Here is a 21339-nt window from a genome sequence, read left to right on the forward strand (position 1 = left end):
TTTTACAATCAGGTGACATGACACTCTTCTTCAAGTGCTTTTCACAGACCATAGAATGGTTGAGCTTGGAAGAGACCTCTGGAGATCATCTCGTTCAACCCACCCTGCTCATGCAGGGACACCCAGAGCCAGCTCCCCAGGACCATACTCAGAAAACTTTTGAATTATCTCCAGGGACAGAGACTCCACAGCCTCCCTGGACAATCTGTGCCACTGCTTGGTCATCCTCACAGTGAAAAAAATGTTTCCTGCTGCTCAGAGGGAACTTCTTGTGTTTCACTGCATGCCCTCTGTCTCTGGTCCTGTCACTGTGCACAAGTGACAAGAGCCCAGCTCTGTCCTCTTTGCAATCTCCCCTCAGGTATTTTCATGAATCAAATTTTGCTTTTCTAGGCTCTTTGTCATCTTCCTGGCTCTTCTCTGGACTCTCTCCATGGTGTCACTGTCTCTCCTGTACTGGGGAGCCCAGAACTGGATCCAGCACTTCAGCTGTGGCCTCACCAGTGCTGAGCAGAGTGGGAGGATCACCTCCCTCAACCTGCTGGCAGCATTCTTCCTAATGCAGCCTGGGACACCACTGGCCTTCTTTGTAGCAAGGGCACACTGCTGGCTCACGGTCAAGCTGGTGTTGTTCAGCATGAGCCAGGGCCTTTTCTGCAAAGCTGCTTTCCCAGCTGGTCAGATCCCAACCTGCACTGCTGCTTGGATGTTTGTTCCTCCCCAGCTGCAGGACTTTGCACTTCCCCTTGCTAAACTACATGAGATTCCCACGAGCCCATTTCTCCAACATGGGAAGATTCCTCTGGATGGCAGCACAACACTCTGATGCACCATCCACTCCTCCTCAGAATCTCCAGTTCTGTGTCATTAGGAAACTTCCTGATGGAACACTCTACCCCAGCCATTAATGAAGGTGTTAAACAGGAGTGGACACAGTACTGATCCAAGGTACAGAGGCAGTTACTGGCCTCCAAATAAACTCTGTGCCACCAATCACTGCCATTCTGGTCTAAATGTTCAGCCAGTTTTCAATCCACTTAATTTCTTTTACCTAAAAGATTCTGAGTTGTTGAATATTCTGTGAAAGCCAAATCAAAAGTTCCTGTCTGGCACTCAAGTAAGTTACTCATGACCAAGAATCTTTTGCTTCTGAGGAGGTAACAATTCTTTCTGTGCTCCAAGAGGTGTTACATACTCCTCAATCTGCAGAAACACAGGAGGGACCAAGAATTATTGCCTCCACTTCAGCAACTTACTTACCTGGTCATCCACAGAAACCAGAGGTCCCCCCCACTGGCAGGAACTTTTCTACACTGAGTAACTATGTTACACCCATGTGAAACGCTGACTCCTGATTAATCTACTAAAGACAGGAAGTAAGTGACTTTGGGGTATTTTTCACCATGAAATAAACCATCTCAGAAACAAGCTGTATCATAAAAAATTTGGTATTTTCCTCTATATCTTTCTCTGGTAAAATCATCATTCTGATATTGAGTTGATCTGCAAAGTGGGAATGGCTTATTAAAGACAGAGAGAAAAGTAAAAAAAAAAATTAAAAAAATCAGAATACACATTTCAGGTAATTTAATTGAGAAATTTAACAAACTACCTCTAAAAATATAAGTGAAAGACAACCTTAGCAATATCAATTGTTACCTGCAGCAAGCCTTGATAGCTAACACTATACAAAAGAACTTAGGTGAAACGATGCATTAAGTATGCAATTAAACAGCTACTTTTACCTGAGCAACTGTCCTCATCATCAGAGATGGGCACCTCTCTTTTCAACAGCATTTCCAATTCTTCAGTTTCAGCAACATCAACAGGTCTTTCCCCGTGCTTATTGGCTTGAAATGGATTTCCACCATGTCGAAGCAACAGCTTCACAATCTGCAGCATTAAATAAATTAACTTTGAGGTTATCCACGACACCTTACTTGACCAGCATAAAAATCCTCTGTTGCACATGAAATGTGAGTAACACAATATGCAATCCTAAGTCCTATCTATGATACTGAGACTGGAAAGCAAGACTTCAGCAACTAAAATGCAAAGTCCAGGTAGTGCATAGAGTCTGCTCTGTCAAGGAGGTGAAGGGGAAGACCAGAGACAGCTGCCCTCTGTTACACAGCATCATTATAGAAGAAAGAAACAGGGGCCTTTGTTCTTGCTGCTCTAGCATTTCTTCACACAATTTATCTGGTTCCCCACCTACCAGGCTCTTTACTCCTCTGCACTTGATTCACCCTCTTGCTCCAAATTTTATTCCACTTCAATAAGGAACAGATAAACTTTTACAAATCGCAGTACTACTGTTTTCCTCAGCAGTTCCAAAAAGCCCTGAGAGAGATCCAAGCATCTTACTGGAGGAACAAAGCACCCTACCAGCAACTACATGCAATAAATCAAAATTATCAACTTCTCCATCATCAAAGGCAACAATTTGTTAATATTACAGTGAATCCAAGGCCACTGCATTAGCACAGTGTCCAGTATTACTTTTTTTTTGCCTATGTATAAAGAATGTGGAAATTCAGCAGACAGTGATACCTTAACAGGAAGCTTCAGAATTATTCTGGTACATAATATCAGTAGGATGGCCACAGGTACCTGTACTGATATCAGATAAGCAAGAGGTCCTGTTCTCCAAGACTCCACGACAACTCTATGAAAGCTTGATCTTAAGACCCAATTTGTTTACATACCTAAAAAAACAGTTACTAAACAGCTAATAAAAGAATTCCCAACATATTATGATAATTAATTTCTCTAGCTTTTCCAGAAAAACTTTTCAAACCGAACATCTTGTTTGCAAGGTGTACTTGATTTAAGGATGCATTCTATCTTTTGCTTTATACAACAGATTGCATACACAGTAATGAAATAAAGGAGATATAAAGGGAAAGCAGAGTCATTTCTGCATCTTATTTGCAGAAATCAAGAACAAATTTGAAAGTTAATATAAAGTACCTACAGAGCTCCATTTATCTTCTCCATTAAGTGCTGATTGGTAAATTAAAAAATAATAAGAATATATATATATCAGTTCCCTATTTCAATGACATTTAATATTTTAAAAGAAATATAGGATATATACCTTTAAATATTTATAAATATGTATATACAATATACACGAATCCACAGTATACTTTTAGGAGACATTTTTCTTTTGAGAATTCTGTACAGTAAAAGTTTCTCAAAAAAAGTCACCTAAGTGCTTATTTACTAAGAAAGTAAAGAGGAAACTTATAAATATTTAAGAAAACAGATACTAGTAGAAAATATCTGGTAATAGAAGTCAGATGAAACAATCAGAACAACTTTAAGATGCTCCCAAAAGAGCAGAAGCAGAACTACGAGACCATATGACTGCAATCAAGACAGTTAGGATTTGTTCTGAAGCTTCAGCATTTCAAACCACGTATTTATTCCCCTCCCACTTTTCCAGAACACTCACATTTCTATGTCCACTGCTAGCAGAATCATGAAGTGGGGTATCATCATCCAGGCCCTGTGTGTTCACATCTGCTCCTGCTGCTATCAGAACTTTAGCAACATCATAGTAACCAACATTACAAGCTTCATGTAGTGGCGTCCAACCTAGAGAGAAGAATGGTAGATTTAAGACAAAGATCAAAGATTTGATTTTTCATTCCTGTGCTATAGATCTCTATTGCCTCTGAACATTTCAAAACACTCACACACAGTACTTGGCAGAACAGCAACGCCATCCGTCTGATGAACAACACACGCTTTATCAACTTCAAACCTCACATCAAATTCCAAGTTTTTCTGAGATTAAATGCTGGAATCACAAATCAAATAGTAGAAGACAAAACCTGGCACAAAATCTCCAGGCTAAACATGTCAGAGATTCTTTGACTAGTAAACATTTGAACTCTGGTAAATACATATAAAAATAATATTAAAATATATGGAAACCCTCTGAAAACCACACTATTTGAAATAGTAAGTGTAGCAAATTGCCATAACCAGTGCTCTTTTAGAGTTACTGAAAATGTACTAGGAAATATGAACAACATTAGCAGCTAGATAACAAGCTGTTAATAAATAATGGCAGTGAACTCATTCTGGTATTTCCCAGAATATTAGTAATTTTTTGCAATTATGATTTCCTTGAGTTCAGTGCTCATTCTCTGTAGCAGAGTGTCAGCTGAAGATGACAACCCACACACTCTCTATTCCGTACCTCAGTTTCTTCTCCCCAGCTTGATGACTTCCACTTCATAGCTGACCTGACCTGCTGTTGATGCCTTCTCAAAGCCCAGTTCTGGGAAGGCATTCAACTTTCGCTTCCAACATAACCAGTAAAAGAGTTTAATCACATGAGCTTTGGATCTAATCAGTAGCAGTCTTGTACATCCATGAAGTGGAGGTACAAGAAATCCCTAACTTATCTAATCCCTCAGTAATGGGATTTCTCACCTTCAGCCTTCACTCAACTTCAAGCTGCCACTCATTTAAATTTTAAAAGCAGCTAAGAAAAGAGAAAAAAGCAAAAGAGAAAAAAAGAAAAAAGGTTCTAAGTTACTCTAAAGCAAAACACTTATTTCTCTTCTTCATACACTAATTTTCCTCTTGAATCATCACTTGGGTTACTCACTTCCAGCACTGTCTGGCTACCACCTCCATCTTTCCATTTTCTTGCCATTTGCTCTTTTCACACTCACCCAACATGATAACACTCTTCTGCTCTCAGCCCTCTGATCCCTGTCTTGTATTCTCTATATTAATTACCTTCATAATTTATTTTTCTCCATGTTGTACTGCTTTGCTTTTCCATCCTTTCACAATGTCCAGCCTGCCAACTCTAGCGCTGGCTTGCTGTCAGTATCTGTTTCCTTTACTCTTGTTCTCACACAACAGTATCATGCTGGCAGATATCCCATGAGCAGGGTTACTTCCTCCATTACTAATTCATTTTCTGCTCCTTCAGTTCTGCCAAATCCTTAGCTAAAAAACCTCTAATTCTCTGAACTACACTGCATCCTGAATTCCTACTTTTCTCCACTCATGACTCACTGCTTCAATCCTCCCCCTCTTCTTGACTTCTCCCTCTGCTCAGTATTTTGAAGTTCAGCCATCTCTGCTTCTCACTTTGCATCACCAATAAAAAATTATCTCACCTGATCCCAAACAACCCCTCCAGAATTTTGAATGAAGCTTCCAACATATATCAACTGATCCTCAGAACCAGGTCTCAGCCATTGTCCTTTTCCTTTCATCTGCCTTTAAAATAAAATATCTGCCCTAGGTCAGACTGAGATGAAGCTGTGAAGTTAACTTCCTTCAGAGCAGCCCATATAGTAATGTGCACTGCATTTGGGAGCAACACCAGTACTCACAGCATACTGGTGTTTTGGCTACTGCTGAACAGGGCTTGTGAAGTGTCATGGTTTTCTCTCTCCCTCCTCCTGCACCAGGGTTTGGGAGGGGACATAGCCAGGACAGCTACCCAAATGTGTATTCCATACCACAGGATGTCATGCAATTAAAGCTCACTGAAAGGAGAGGGAAGGAGGGTAGTTTGTACATAATGGCATTTGTCTTTCTTTCCAAGCATCTGTTACACCTGCTGAGGCCCTGCTTCCTGGGAAGGGACTGAATATTTGCCCGATGATGGGAAGTAGTGAATGAATTCTTCTTCCTTTGCTTGCACAGGCAGCTTTTGCTGTTCTTATTAAATGGTCTTTAACATGACCCACAAGGGCTTTTTTCTATCTTATTTTCTCCCAACACCTTATTGAGGAAGGGAAGTGAGAGAGCAGCTGGGTGGGCGTCTGGCAGCCTGCCAAGGTCAACCCACTACATCTCTTCTTCAAGTGTTTCTATTATTCTCCCAGTGATATCTATGGGCCTGTCTTCCCCTGAACCTCCCCCTTCTTTTCTAAAATTGCTCTTGTCAACAAGTTCTTCTCATCTCCCCTCTCTATCTTTGAAGATCTCATAGTGTTCTACTTCTGCTTGTCTTCTTCTCCTCCTCTACATGCCAGTCCTGGGTAGCTTCATGTTCAAATACAAATTCACCTACCCTCCTCAAAGGGTAAGAATTTACCCATCTATTTCTTACCTAAAGTCAAGATTTCGGTTAATCTCATTAATATCTTCTCTTGAAGTCAAGTTTGAGCTAACAACTAATTGTGCTATATAGTTCTTAGCTTTTTCCACAGAGACCTGCTATCTCAACTCCTCTCAACCATTCCCACTGACAACATAATTCAGACCATAAACCTAAGAATATTGTATATGTTCCAACTTAACAAAGCTCATCAGCCATTATGCAAATCACATCAAATACTGACACATCAAAGCAGTCATTAATCCAGCAGGAGTAGATGACAACTGCAACCACACCACTCTGCCTTGCTGCGAATCAGTTGTCCCAGTGAAGACACTGCACATCACAGCACCATCACCTCCACCACTACTAAACTCTGCATCTCCTCACATAGCCCACAGTCTCATCATTTAACTCTGTCCAGCACAATCCTACCAAGTTCAGCAAGAACACAGAATCTGTGTGCACAGATTTCTGCAAATATCTACTACACCGAGGCTCTGGACACAACTGAAACCTCTCGGGATTAAAACCCTGTTCTAATCATACACTATGTACTACAGTGTCCCAGTACTACCACTGCCACTGGAAATGAAAAACACACCTTTGGGAATTTCCATGAAGTTATACATTTTCATTAGCATACAACATGAACTTAAAGGAAACCTCTGTTAACAACTTCAGTCTTAATTTATACAGTTAAGAGTACTCATATTAACTTACCTGCAAAATCTTTTACATTTACATTTGCACCTAATCTGATTAGCTCCTTGACCTGTTTAACATCCCCTCGGATTGCTGCCATATGTAGAGGAGCTTCCCCTCGTTCGTTTCTCTTGTTAACTTTGTCTTTTTGTCTTGAAGAAGAGGTTGGAGTTTTCTTTTGTGTTGGTGTTGTTTGTAAGGAATGATTTAAGGTGGAATCTACAAGACAAGTTTTTAAATGGTCACTGTTAAGTTAATAAAAGTGAGATGAAGTTAAATGATTGTCAACACTTGCCTTCAAAGATGATAATGACCATTGAATAATTATATTTAAATAAAAGACATTTCACCCTTCATAGGAGTCAGCACAATGCAGATTTCCAATGTGAAAAAGGGCATTTTGCAAAATCTTACTATTTTAAGCAAGTTTCTAGGAAAGATGAAGTCTATCCAAACTACAAGATTCACACATTCTGGTATAAATTCTCCTGAATCAAGACAAGGCAGAGCAGTATCTACCCTGCTTTCTCCTTCCTCCAGCAAAATTCTACTATATTTTTATGTAGTGGGATGCCAGTTTAAAGAATTACAGTCTGTGTATTATACTACATACAAATCATCAGCTGTACCAACACAACTGGACAGCTGGATAGTTCCTTAAGTTCCACAGGTGGGTGGACTGGATAGTTCCTTAAGGAAATGAAGCCATTTGCTTTTAAATAGCAATTTTGTAAAAACTTTACACCTGTAGACCACATACATACATAAAGATTTTTTTAAATGCAGCTGGACCAAGGAGAGCTTGAAATGGTGAATTAAGAACAAGATGTCTTGCCTCTCCCATTAAATCAGAAGGAAATGGTCCCATTTCCTCCTAGATTAAAATCCTGCTCCAAAGTGAGAAAATGAGATAATAGTTAAGCTTCAATAAAAATCAAAAAAAGAAAGTATTTCAGGCTTTAAATAATCCATATGGAACAGTGTCTGAGAGGCAAAAATAAACAAAGGAAGAAATTAAATGTTCAGTTTTTACAGCTATCACGGTGCAAAGCTTTTCACATAAATATAGAAGATCAAGAATTTTTCATCAGATTAATCATCCATGTGAAATAAATTTTAACAGAAGTATGAATGATTTAAAATATTTGAAAAAAATAAGAGATTGTTGAAAACCATCAGTGCTCTGAATATTCTGACTAGGACAGAATTAAAGAGGCAGGAGGGAGAAAACTGTTAACTCTGTAAGATCACCTGGGCTGTTGTCTCTTGCTGTCATCTGCATGAGAAGTGCCATCTGTTTGCGCTCTGACAGAGGGTAACCAAACAGAATGCTAACGGGTGCTGATTTCTTATTCCCAGCATCCTTCTTCATTTTCTTTTTCTCTGGACCTTCCTTCTCTAGAAATAGGAACATTTCAAGACTCAATGTGCAGTTCCATCAGTATATTTTTCTAAAAATAAAACCATCCTCTTAAGGTCTGTAAACTCGTGACTGGTGACAGGTGATGAAAAACAGAAATTACACCTCTAACTTACTGCATTTGCATTAGTGTTGGTTACCTGCTCTAATCATATTAGCATAATAAGCTACTGAGATAAAGCACTTAAAGCTGTAAGCAGGATTACCAAAAAATTCTAACAGATGAAAAACCTGTTTCATAAAAGGAACGCTGTGTATGTCACAACTTCAATCCTCAGAGATTAAAGCCAAGAACTTAAAATTTCTGTAAAATCAGCTGGTCAGCTTTCAACATTGAATAGAGACCTGAGACTACGCTCTCTTCTGCTTCTCTCAAGACACCATGGTAAAAATTAGGAAAAGACTAGTTAATATTGGTATCTGCTAAGTAATTGGTTAAAAGATTCTTTCTCTCAAACTCATCCAGGTATTTTGTCTCAAAGCAATTTCTTCTCCATAATTCATATCCTTCAAACACATACAGCTATTTTATATACATAACTTCTTTTCTTTATCAATATTTACGGAAACTGTTTAATATTTCATCTCCAAGTTTTAAACCAGGAGCTAAAATTACACATCTGAGTAAACACATCGAAAATAAAACTAAACAAAACTCCCACCAAAACCAAGAAACCCTGTCATCTGCAACAGTGGAAAACCTTAAAAGAGAGGACTCCGCCGAGGAAAACTTCACTGAACTTCTGCAGAGGTAAAAATTAGAATCTTAAGTCCCTTTGAGGTTCCTAGTTATCTTTTCAGTTTCTACAGTTCTGCCTTCTTTCTCATTCCATTCCTTTCCTCTCAGCTAATTTTCTGCCTTCCTAGCCTTCTCTAAATCTCACTTTCTAGGCCTGGTTACAGACACGAGCTCTAGTAAAGCAGTGCTGTTGAGGCACACGAAGGCACATCAACAGTTCTTATCTTGAATTCCATACTGACCCATAAGAAATACATGATTTTTTGGGCTAAACAATTGCCAGTGAGAGTATTTAAGAATGGAACGCTACTGACCCATGTATATATTTTAAAAACCTCTATACATTTATGTATCACATTTAAAAAGGAAACGAGATCCCTTTTACAGAATCAAATGATGGTTTTTTTATTCCTAAACTACAGGCAACTCAGAATCTTGAATATCTAAAAAATTAATTCAATATCCAAACCAACGCTATTTGTGTTGTGCCTTACTGGTAAAAACATCTGTGTAGGAAAATAAAAAAAACCCTTAACAATAAAATTGTACTTGAAATTTTTCACTGCAAGCATGCTGTTCTTTCTGCAATGAAAAAGCACAGCATACTCTTTACTGACTAATTTAGTACTTCCGTTGAAATAACACATTTCAGATTGACCAGCATAATCAGGTATTTCTTAGCATATGCTATTTACTGCTCGTAATTCTTTCCTTGAAAAACACACTTATTTTCATTCTGAATTATTCCTTACCATTCTATAGCTATTTTCAGCTCAAGAAAATAATGTATCAAAATACATGAAATAAAGTTTTTTATTATCTAGGTTTACTCTTTTATACATTGGGATTCTCTGAGTTTTTGGGTTTTGCTTTTTTTTAAATCAGCACAATTTATTCCTGCCTCATGTTCAGTGCTCCATTTCAGTGGTAAATAATTCTTCTATTACATTTTATTAACACAGCATTTGCAAAGCATTTCTAGATCTTACAAATTAAAAGCATCAAATAAGAACACCTGTTCTCACCAAGTTATACTGTAAATATGCACTTACTGCTCAAAAGGAGACACAATTTAATTTAAATGGGTATTAGACTTCAAATATGTTGTCAGTTAATCTAAACAGTTTAATACACAAAAATCAATATGATCAACAAGAAAGCTAAAAAAGTCTCAAGATTATAGCAGGTGCACCTGATAATCCCCCCCAAGATCTCATGGATATGAACTGGTTCTGACAAGAGGGGTGGAAGAAAGCAAAAAAAAAACCCAACCAAAAAAAACCAAACCAAACCAAACCAAAAAACCCAAAAAAACCAACTAACCAAAAAAAAAAAAAAAAAAAACCCCAAAAAAAAAAAACCAAACAAAAAAAAAAAAAAAAAAACCAACCCAAAACCCCCCAAAAAAACCCCAAAAAAAACCCCACCAAAAACAACAACAACAACCAAACAAAAAAAACCCCAAACAATTAAGACTCCCAAAACTCAAATCAAACCAAAAATCAATGTTCCAAGAATACCAACACATAGCACACTTTAACAGGATGAGACCAACTTAACATTTAGGGGCTTCAACTTCTTAGCTATTCTTCATCTTATGGTAACAGAAAACTTTCACCACTGTGAACCTGATGTTTCTACAACTTGAACAGTAAAAACTTCCCTCATAAAGGAACAGAATCAGTTTAAGAAGTAAGTTTAGGTAGAATTTAATTATAAAATTGACTATGAAACTCCATCAGTTGGTTTGGGGGTTTTTTTGTTGTTGGTTTGTTTTGTTTTTTGGGTTTGTTGTTGTTTTTTTTGTTTGTTTGGTTTTTTCTGGCTGTTTTTTTTGTTTATGCTTTGTTTTCAGGTTCTATGGACTACAAATATCTCCTATTACATTCACAATCTCATCACTTTCTGCTGTTCTTCAGAAGTTGAAATGAACTTATGTTCATTAGAAATAGAACATAAGAGATTTTTTCACTTTTTATTAAAAAAATAAAAACTAGAACTACTCCTGTGGCTTCATGTTCATCCACCTTTATTAAATAAACTTCATAATACACAGCCAAACTCCTCTGGACTGTATCTCTTTAAGATTTTCCCTTGACAACACAAGCTTTTCAATGAACACTAAAAAAAAACTATTTTGAAATACTCAAGTTATGTAAAGCAGGAATTCAGGAGCATCTGAGTACTTATTTGTAAAAGGGCTCAATGAAATCCACTCACAATACTTAAAATGTACTGGCACAAGGAACATCAGAGACACTGGTGATTGTTTTAGGATAATTTACACATGACAGATTTTGTCCCAAGGCAGCCAATAATGTATCTCATTTTTTGTTTGCTTGCTCTTTTCCCCCAATTAGATAAATTACAAATACCCACACAAGTAATTTTTAATGTATTGGAACATTAAATTATTAAGTAATGTAATACGTGGATTTCTCAAAACAAATCATGCCAAACTAACAGAGTATTTCATTTGGTAAAATAATCACCTCAGTGGATAAAGGAAATTAGGCAAAAAAACCAACCCAAACCCCAAATTCAAACTTTAGGGCTCATCATACTCTGTTTTTATGTAAAAGACTCCCAATATAGTCTAAATCATAAAAATTAACAGGATCAGAAAATAGGATCATACAAAATTAAAATATGAACTGCTTGAAATGAATGTTATGAAGTCAGAAGATTGAATGATATACAATCAAAGAATAATATGTTCTTTGCTAGGTCAAGACCACTTCTGCAGATGATGAAGTTCAGAGACAGAGTTTATGGAGCTCTGCGTGGTCACTGCAACCTGACTGAAGTTACTTCCAAGTTACTTCCAAGAGAAAGACATCATGACTGGCTGTGTTTCCTACCCTCAGGGAAAGCTTAGAATGTGATGCAGAGACCCCACAGTGCATTTAACAATGTAGATACCTAATTGTGATACCTAATTAATCTAGTTTGTATCATATTTATTTAATGAAACCAACACACAAAACCACCTCCACTTTCCTGCCTGTAGCCCAAACAACAGTTAAATGAAGTTGTTACAGTTGAACAACAAGCCCAAATCCAGCAAGCAGTGTGTGAACACTCCCTTCAACACTCCCACAAACCTCTTTAACTACAGAAAGCATGAGCACAGGAACTGTGTTACTGTGATGTGCCCATGCAGCATGAAGAGGTCAGTTGTTTTGCTCTCCTGGATGACAACTAAATGCTAAAAAAGAAGTATGACTGTGCCAGGTTTGGACTACTTTAAAAACTGAAATTGAAGGGGTCAGAAAACAAAACCGAGATCCTGCTATAAACAGTAAATCTGGATGACATAATTACCAAGAAAGATTAACAAATTACCACATTCAGTGTAATTGTAACTCATTGTTCCTGAATAATCAACTCTGTAACAAGATTCTCTTTACAATGGAAAGATTTTTAGGATCTGCAGTTATGTTTAATTATTATGAAAAATTCTAATTTCTCTCTTCAGACTAGTAAGGTAGAGAAAGGAAACAAATCTGACCTCTGCAAAATCAACACCTGTCTATTGTTCTTATTCCAATAACTGCATCAGAGGTTACTTAAAACTAACCAGATTACTTAAATAAATTAAGAAAATGTAAGCAACTCTGTTTAAGCAGTCTAAATAACTGATGGCTTTTCAGTCAAATTATGGTTTTGGATCGGGGAGACTTAAAATCAGAGAGTTTATTTCAAAATAGATGAAAAATAATTCTGCTTTGATCATCCAATCCAGCAGTTTCAATCAAAGCTTGCATGTAGACTCCTTCCTAAGATTTACTTATAAATAGGTTAAAGCTATACTGCAGTATAAATAAATTTGCCTGCAGGATATATACATTGCATTATTTTTTTGTGGTTGCTCTGACCAAGAACGGGGACGTCACAACAGAGCTCTCAGTTTCAGGAAGCCACCACAGCCAGGGGAGTGTCACAGCCCTGCACAACAGAAGCAACACAACAGGATGCTGCTGATAAAGACAGGGACAGAGTGTCCTTCCAGGTGTGTCCTGTTCCCAGGGGCCTCTTCAGAGGGCCACAGCTCTCCTGGGACTCACATTATCCTTCAGACCTGCACAGACTTGGCAGCTCCTGCAGCCTTCTCAACTCTCTTCATGGGTATCAAATTGTTAAGAAAGTAACTAAAAGGCTCAATCTTAAAACATTGAATATCAATTTATTGCAACATTTTCTTAAGGAAAAAAAAATTAAATTAAATTTAGATAAAGAAGTGGGCTATAATTGTTCTAGACTCTACAAATGCCATTTGGTTTCAGTCTTGCCAAAACTGATTGGGTGTAAAATGTACTTTGTGTACAGTGTTGCAGAAATCAAATGGAAAAAAAAACCCCAAAACATTTCTGTGTTACATCAACTTTCATTTTGGCTGTCCATGTTCATTACCACTTGCAATATTTAGACAAAACCTGAAACAAAACAAAACAAAAATGCCCAGCAGAAAAAGGAGTATTTTTTACAAAAATCAGAAAAAAAAAAAAGACAAAATTTTAGTTTACAGAAAACCCTGGAACTAGAACCAAGAAACCTTTAATGATGTAACACTAAAAATTAGGTATCACCATTCTTTGACTCATTTACATGCCTAAACAGGATGAAATCCAATTGTCATGGAGTTTCTACAATCAGCTAGTAACCCTATAATGTATCTTGGGAATAAACCATTTATTAAACTATTAAACTAAAAATTTTTAAGTACCTCTAGCTACTTTTACATTTAGGGGTTTTTTTGTAACTCAGACATATTTTTAAAGACCTTGAAGCTGATAGGAAGCTTTTCAGTACCTTTTCTTTCTCCCCTTCTGTGTCCTATTACACTCTAATTTCCAAAAACTTACTTTCTTCCTTCTCAGCGTTTGCCATTCGCTGTACACAGCTATCAGGGAGACACTTCTGTCAGAGGTAACAGTTTAGCTCAGTGACAGCAAACCTTTTCCATGTGTAACGCCATGTTTGTGCCAGAAGCAGCACTGCATTTCATGATCACTGATGTCACTCCTAATCCATGTCAGTGACAAACTTGGCACCAGTGTGTCTCATTCCCAGTGGTCTAATCTAATTGGTTAGGCACAGAATCTGCATTACAGGAACAGTTTTTTCATCCTAGCAGTGCTCCTGCTCTGAAGTTTCTGGAAGGTTTATGTACCAAGTTTCCCACCTGCAAAAGGGCAGTTGCTCTAACCTCCTTACCTCAGCAGAAATTAAATGTTGACCAAGCTGTGGTGTTTGCTAGCACAGTTAAGAGCCATGTGCCTTCTACTTTTATGTTAAATATTTCTTGCCCCTACTTGAAACTGTCTATTTCACCTCTCTGCTAAAACTTCTGACAAAAAAATTTTGTAGTGTGAGCATTGTCTTTTTGTGCATGTTTAAGAGTCTGAAGTAATCAATCTTGTTTGTGGCAACTGTAACAATAGATGCTATAGCAAAAAACCCACAAAAAGTTCTGCTACTTTACAAGATGTTTGGGACAAGCATGACTTATTTAAAGTTGATGGGAGTAAGACGACATGACAAAAAATTTCCAACTTTCAATATATATTTAATATTACATCTAAATACATTTACTTCCATTATGAAAAAATAGTTATGATCTAATATCAAGCAAAAAATTTAATAAAGCAGATGCTGGGAGCATACTTCTAATTTAGACATGGTCTTTTCAAAATCAGATGGTATCGTGAATAGTGCAAGAATGCTGTAAAACTACTGGGAACAGAACTAAAGCCAAGAGCATTGTTTTGTAATGTGACTATTTCAAATATGGATTTCATACTACAGTCTCTTTACAGTAATTAAAATATGTATGTAATATCAAGGAGCCAAATCTACATGAATCAATCCTGAACAAAAATTAAACTCACACTGAGGTATACACTTCTACCTTGCATTTAAATCTATGCATATTAAGGGAACTATCTGGTCGTGAAAATATTCAAATGTACAATAAGCAATGTATAAAAAACTGTAACACTGAGCCTTTGAGAAATTTGGGGAAATTCAATGTGTTCTGCTGGCCATGGATACTGCTTGGTTATCAAGTGAACTCTTACTGAACTATAATTGCACAATGACACAGATAATTAATTACCTAAACCCAGAGATAACTGTACCCTTGGCATGTATCCAGCTCCCTAAATCTTGATTTGAAAAGAACTGTGTTAAGAATGGCAGTTTGAAGCCTTGAAATCAGTTCTAATATAAATAAGCTTAATCTGGGAAGAACTATTTATGCTCTGCAGAGAAGGTACAGGTGATAGGAACTTAAACTGAAAGGAAAGTGTGCTCTCCATGACTAGTTTAGTTACCTCTGTCACCTTAGCAAGCTTTTCTATAAAAGACAGTACATCTACCAATCCAACACTCCCTCCTCAAAAAAGGCTATGAAAGCTGACAGCTGTGTCTCAAATCAAGGCATTCACATGGTTTTTCATCTGTTTACTCATTTAAACAAATGGACCTCTAGGGATGACAAAACAAAGAAAGATTTGTTACTGAAACAGAAGGAAAGAATGAGGTTAGGAAACAACTGGAGAATATAGATCAACGATGGTGGCATGCTGGCTATTGCTAATGCCAGGATGAAAGTCTATCAGACTGAGATGCAACAATCAGAAGGAAGCAAGCAACATTTATACTTAGTATTCTTTTTAAAGAGGGAAAAAAATCAATGTAAAAACATAACATACAATTAATTAAGTTAGGACGTATTTTACCAACAAATAATTAGTTAAGGAAATAAAAAGGTTCTACCTGCATCTGAATTGCGATCTTCAGTTCTGGATGGACTAATTGTAAAAGGAAGTTTACGTTTCATGGAAGACTTTTCTTTCATCTCCTTCCCCACATCACTCCTATCCACTTTTGGAGTTTTGCTGTAGGATGCAATCTTGTCCTTGCTCTAATATAAATAAAAAGTATACTAAGTAATTTTTGCATAAAGCAGGACAGTCTTATAATGTATACAGACTGAAAAGGCTGATATGTGAGAATGCATGTGCTTGTGTATAAGAACGTGTATTACAAAATTTATTCAATAAACAAAAGAATCAATTGTCATTTCTTTTTTCAATTACTAACTTCTATGTTATTTTTATTTTCAGACACATCACTGTAGAAATGCTGTTCACTATTAGAGGCTTAACTAATTAGCAAAGGAGCAACATAAAATGAACAAGAATTTGCCAAGTCTTGATGACCACCCCAATTTCCTTCCCTGACCATAACAATCCCACTAAAAGCACATTAAAAGCCCACACTACAATTTAGACTGTGAATTGTAAGCCCCCAAAAACCCTTCTAATTACCCTCCCCTGCCTCCACTCCCACCCTGTGATACATCAATACAGAACTCCCTTTCTATTTCAACAATAACAGCGCAATGTTTCATTCGAGAAAAATCTATGAAGAAATATTTTAAACTGATACCAAATTTAGAAGAAAAAAGGTACAAGCTATTTGGATTCTTGAGTTGTTTAAGTCTAGATATTTGGGCTTATAACCCGTATTTCAAATAAACAGAGAAAAACTTAAACACGCTCCCTATTAACATATACTTGATTACACTGATATAGGAGGAAAGCATGCAAAAGATACCAGGTTAGTGTAAAGACTGCTTGAGAGAACCCTCTGCAAACCCAACATCTTAGCTACCAATCGAGTTGCAATGCAGACATATCTTTTCTGTACAATACATGCTGCAGAAACAATTATCTACTCTGTCAGCTATCACAACTCTACAGCTTTATGTCATTCTTAATACATGATCAGATGAAAGTACTAATCCATTAACTTCCTAAAGGTAGAAGAATATACACCACCTTGCCAATCACTGAAAACCAAAAAGCTGGTCCTTGATGCTTCTGAAGATTTATTCCAATTGGAGGAAAACTAAAAAATAACTTAAAGTAGAGGCACTGTTCTCAAAGGCACCTTTCCTTTTTTTTCAAAGAAACCAAACTCAGGTAGGAAGACATCATCTGACATGCTGAGTTTAAAATGTTGCCAAAAAGTTAGGCAGAAGTGATTAGAAAAAGAACCTGTAACAAGCCCTACAAACTTCAGAAGACAAGTACCTGTACAAGGGAAATGACAAAGAAGGCATTAGAGCCCTGGAAAGGCAAATGTAAAATTACTAATGACAAAGAAGGCATTAGTCTGTATCAACAGAATTACTGAAGTATAAAGGTTGCTGCCCTCAGAGAACGCCTGTCTTCTTCACTCCAAGTTTAGAAACCCAAAAAAAACAAAGTAAAATGCAGAGTAAAATCCACCCACCAAAACCAAAGCCAACTCTCCTTCAAAACCCCAAAGGAAACAACACTTTCCCCCTTTTATTTTTTTTTTACATGCTAGAACAAAAAAAACCATAAAAACCCAAACCCCTTTGGACTCCCCTAGGCCCTTGGAACACTCAGTGCCTGTGGTATTAGTTATGAAAGAAGTTAATCCATCTAACACAAGTCATCATTTCCAAATGCATCTCTAAGTTAGCAAGAGGAGATCCAAACTCCATTAAGTCTTTCCTTATCTCTTCCACCACACACACAAGTTTCCCACTTGAGTCCAACCTCACCAAGAGCTTTCTCATCCCTTGTTTCAAACAAACCAATTATTTCTCCTATCCATGTATGTGAATTTCCCACAATATGAAGTGGTATCAAAATTTTATTTCTTTCTCTAGAATATTATCTTATGTTTGGTACTATGCAATAGAAAGGATGAACTAAAAATAAAGTTCCTAAGCAGAAAATCTTGGTTTCAACTTGTTCAGTAGAAAAAAAAACCCCACAACTTTTTGCAGTTGGTAATCTCTAAAAAGAATTCCTTTTTTGAGGGCACTCCTCAGTAAAATACATTAGTAGGTGCTCACAAAGAGGCACAAGCTGCTTAAGTAATTTGATCATTTTACATTAATTCTCAAATTGCTTGTATGTATTGTTGCAGACATCTTTTCATGAAAATCCTTTCTTTAGGATTTTTTTATTCCTGAGAAGCTGAGAAGCCTCAGGGACAAAATGTAAACAATGGTTGTTTGCGGCTGTGGAATGCAACAGGGGGATCTTTGATTAGCCCATCTTAGATGTTTATAATTAATAGCTAATCACAGCCCAGCTGGCTCAGACTCTCTGTCCAAGCCACAAACCTTTGTTATTAATTCCTTTCTATTCTTAGCTTGGCTAGCCTTCTGAGGAGAACCTTTTCTTCTATTCTTTTAGTATAGTTTTAATGTAATATATATCATAAAATAATAAATCAAGCCTTCTGAAATAGAGTCAAATCCTCGTCTCTTTCCTCATCCTGAGACCCCTGTGAACACCGTCTCAATGTATTACGTTAAATATTATGAATGATGCACTAGTTGTTGAACAATGACTGAAAATTAATTTTGTGATACTCTAATTAGGAGGAGAGACAGTTCAAAGTGCATACTTTCAGATAAATGAAAACAAATTGAAAATTTTAAAAAAGGCTACACATAGAATACACAGAAACTGAAATAAAAGGAGACTATTTTGTTCCTTAGCTAGTGTGGAAATAAGCATTCAGCATTCAGTGGTGGACTTTCCAATCCAAAAGATGCAATGAACAGGGTGTTTTGAGAAGTCTGTATGAAGTTGATGCTATTTATTATTTTTGGTGACAATGCTGAAATAGAGATACAATCAGATATGCAGACATCATCACAATTGAAAGAGAGGAAGAAGCAAAGAGCCCTGGAAAGGCAAACGTAAAATTACTAATTTGAAAACCAGTCTTAATACAAGACAAAATAGGAAAACCCAGGATATAAAACCAAGGTCCTACAAACTGATAAAAATAATTAACTGTACCATCGCAAAATGCTGTGTTAGCAGACAGAAAACTCTTAATGGCATCCTGAATTCAACTCCAAGTAAAGGAAGTAGAAGAAGGAAGAGGAAGTAGAAACCCTGCAGGTTAGACCAGGCATTCCATTTTCAAGAGTGAGCATTCACTGTTCCAATTGTTCCTAGTCACTGCAACAGCATGGACATCGCTTTCTCAGGGTCCAAGGCAAGGTTCAAAACTCAGCATCAATAAGTCTGTGGCATTACTTTAATGTGACCCATATAAGCAACCTAAAATGAAGTTGACATTTTTAATAAAATAATCTATAAATCCTGTGGACTTTCTAAAGAGGTTGATTAATCTCAAGTGAAAATTGCTAATCAGATAAAACACTGATGAGATGTTGATGTTCAGAAAACTAAACTACTGCTGCAAAGTGAAAAGCATTACATACTTTCCATGTCCGCTGCAGCTAGAGAACATTTAATGGCTTTAGACTGCAACAGGAGACCAGCAAAGGTTATTTATCCTTCTACTAAGTATTAACTCTATGCCAGTCAGCATAATTAAGTATCAGAATAAACTGCCCAAGGAGACAGGAATTTCCATCAGGCAAGCCTTTAAAAAAAAGGTCTGGCAAACATCTGTCAGGAACTGAGTACAGCTTATTCTACTCTGGGGCAAATGGATGAACTGGATCTGCATGTCTCAACGTTTAATGCATGCCTCACTGGAGGATGTAGTAACAAGGAAGAATTTTTTCTGTCAACAAAACCATACTAGTGTGCTATGATGAAGAACACATTTTTAATCTGTTCAATAGGAACTGTCTCAGAAGGCTAACAAACAGCAGTCTGGACAATTCCTTGATATCCCATTCCAGCTCTATTGTCTGGTACTGCTACAATCAACGACAAGACACATAAGGAGACAACAGAACCATATAATCTAGCAGATGTACTAAACCCTGGGAGAACAAGTATTCTTTTTCTGCCTATCAAAGATAATTACATACTGAAGCATATTCTGTATGGTACCAAATGGTTTTGGGCACTATTGTTGGAGTCTTCCAAGGAGAGAATTAATTCTTACAAACTCCAAATGTGCTTCTTCTTTGGAAGAGATATCCATCGTTTACTTCCTTAGTTTGGCCATATGAAGTATAAATTCAGTATAAATTAAAATTTCATCATGTTCATATGTTAACAAAATATTTCATGCAAACATTAGATGGTCTAGCTGCCGTATACACTTGTACTATTTTTTTATGCTTGCCAGATAAGAAACTGAAATAAAAATACATGTACTCTAATGCATACATTATATAAACACAGCTTATTAACAGCAATGTTATTTCTAATGGGTTTTTTTGAGTTGTCAGAAGACCTGAACACATAGTTCATATGTGTTCACATCACTATTGTGTTCACATAACTATTCACTGGTTGTTAGGGCTGCTTAATAAGCATTAACTTCTGGACAAATATGAAAGATTATGTCTAGTCAACAGTTAAAGAGTGCAAAATTAGAACCAGCTAAACAGTGTAAAAACTATGAAATGGAAATAAAACTCTGCAAGTGTTTTTTCTTTTATCTTATGCTAACCATTGGAATAGTCTTATGCCATTTAGGTCACTACAGCTTTTATTTTGTGAAGAATGAGGATTTTTTTTTATGGACTAGTATCCTTCAGCATTACTCATCACTTGTAAGAGGCACTGTTTTTTATGAACATTATTTCACACTAGGCCTTAGCACTTCCTAACATCAATTACATTGCTAATGAATCCGTAACATTTTTCATACTTCTAATGAGTTAAGAACTGTAACTTTTAAATTCATGGCTGCACATGTTTATGCACTGAGAAAAATCCTTATTTGTTTTACAGATATTTCCACTACCTTTTGAAGATATTTCATTAACATTATCACTGTTGATTGGCCTGGTCAATCTTTACTTCGGGTCTCTATGTTTGTGTTTGTAGATTTACCTTCATGATTTTGTGTTGTTCAAACTCACACTTTACTCTTAGCCTATGGCCTGACTGATTTCAAATAATTTTCTTGGCTGAACCTAAATTGTGACATTTTGGCAATATTTTCTCTATCTTACCTAATCCACTCTGAAGAGTGCAGATTAGTCAAAGGCCAGCTGAACACTTCTGGCAATTGTCCATTAGAGAACAGGTATGTGATAGTTTAAGTGACTATTTAACATAACCATGTATTCAGTTCTTCTCAAAATATGACAACTGTGTTTATTATGCTAAAAACCTGAATACAGAAATATTAACTGAAACACTTCTACTCTCCATTAATAATAATATTAATTCTCTGTTTTTATTTAGGATCTTATATTTCACATTGTTTTATACAATGCAATTCCAAACCAAACCCTACATTATTCTAATCTCAAGCTGTTTCCACTGTACCAGGATGGACAGTGAGCAACACTGGACAAAACAGTGCAAGCAGTTTATCAGCTTACTTTTTGGTATCAACTTCATCAGTCCATCACTGGGATTCCATATTCACAGCCTTTGTCAAACTTCCATT

At 36.7% G+C, this 21339-nt stretch overlaps 1 protein-coding gene across 2 annotated transcripts in view; it reads right to left on the bottom strand.

The window, feature by feature from the left end:
* Window positions 1–21339, bottom strand: part of ANKRD12 (ankyrin repeat domain 12) — a 40680-nt gene that overhangs the window by 17973 nt on the left and 1368 nt on the right. The window contains exons 2-6 of one of the 2 annotated variants that reach the window (XM_005423351.1): window positions 15727–15874; window positions 8039–8185; window positions 6806–7006; window positions 3461–3603; window positions 1746–1893 (exon numbers count right to left, since the gene is read on the bottom strand). In XM_005423351.1, coding sequence (XP_005423408.1) covers window positions 1746–1893; window positions 3461–3603; window positions 6806–7006; window positions 8039–8185; window positions 15727–15874 — 787 coding nt within the window. The remainder of the gene's footprint in view (window positions 1–1745; window positions 1894–3460; window positions 3604–6805; window positions 7007–8038; window positions 8186–15726; window positions 15875–21339) is intronic. The other variant, XM_031058853.1, reaches the window with a different exon arrangement.

Source organism: Geospiza fortis, unplaced genomic scaffold (assembly GCF_000277835.1).
Source record: "Geospiza fortis unplaced genomic scaffold, GeoFor_1.0 scaffold100, whole genome shotgun sequence".
Taxonomy (NCBI): Eukaryota; Metazoa; Chordata; class Aves; order Passeriformes; family Thraupidae; genus Geospiza; species Geospiza fortis.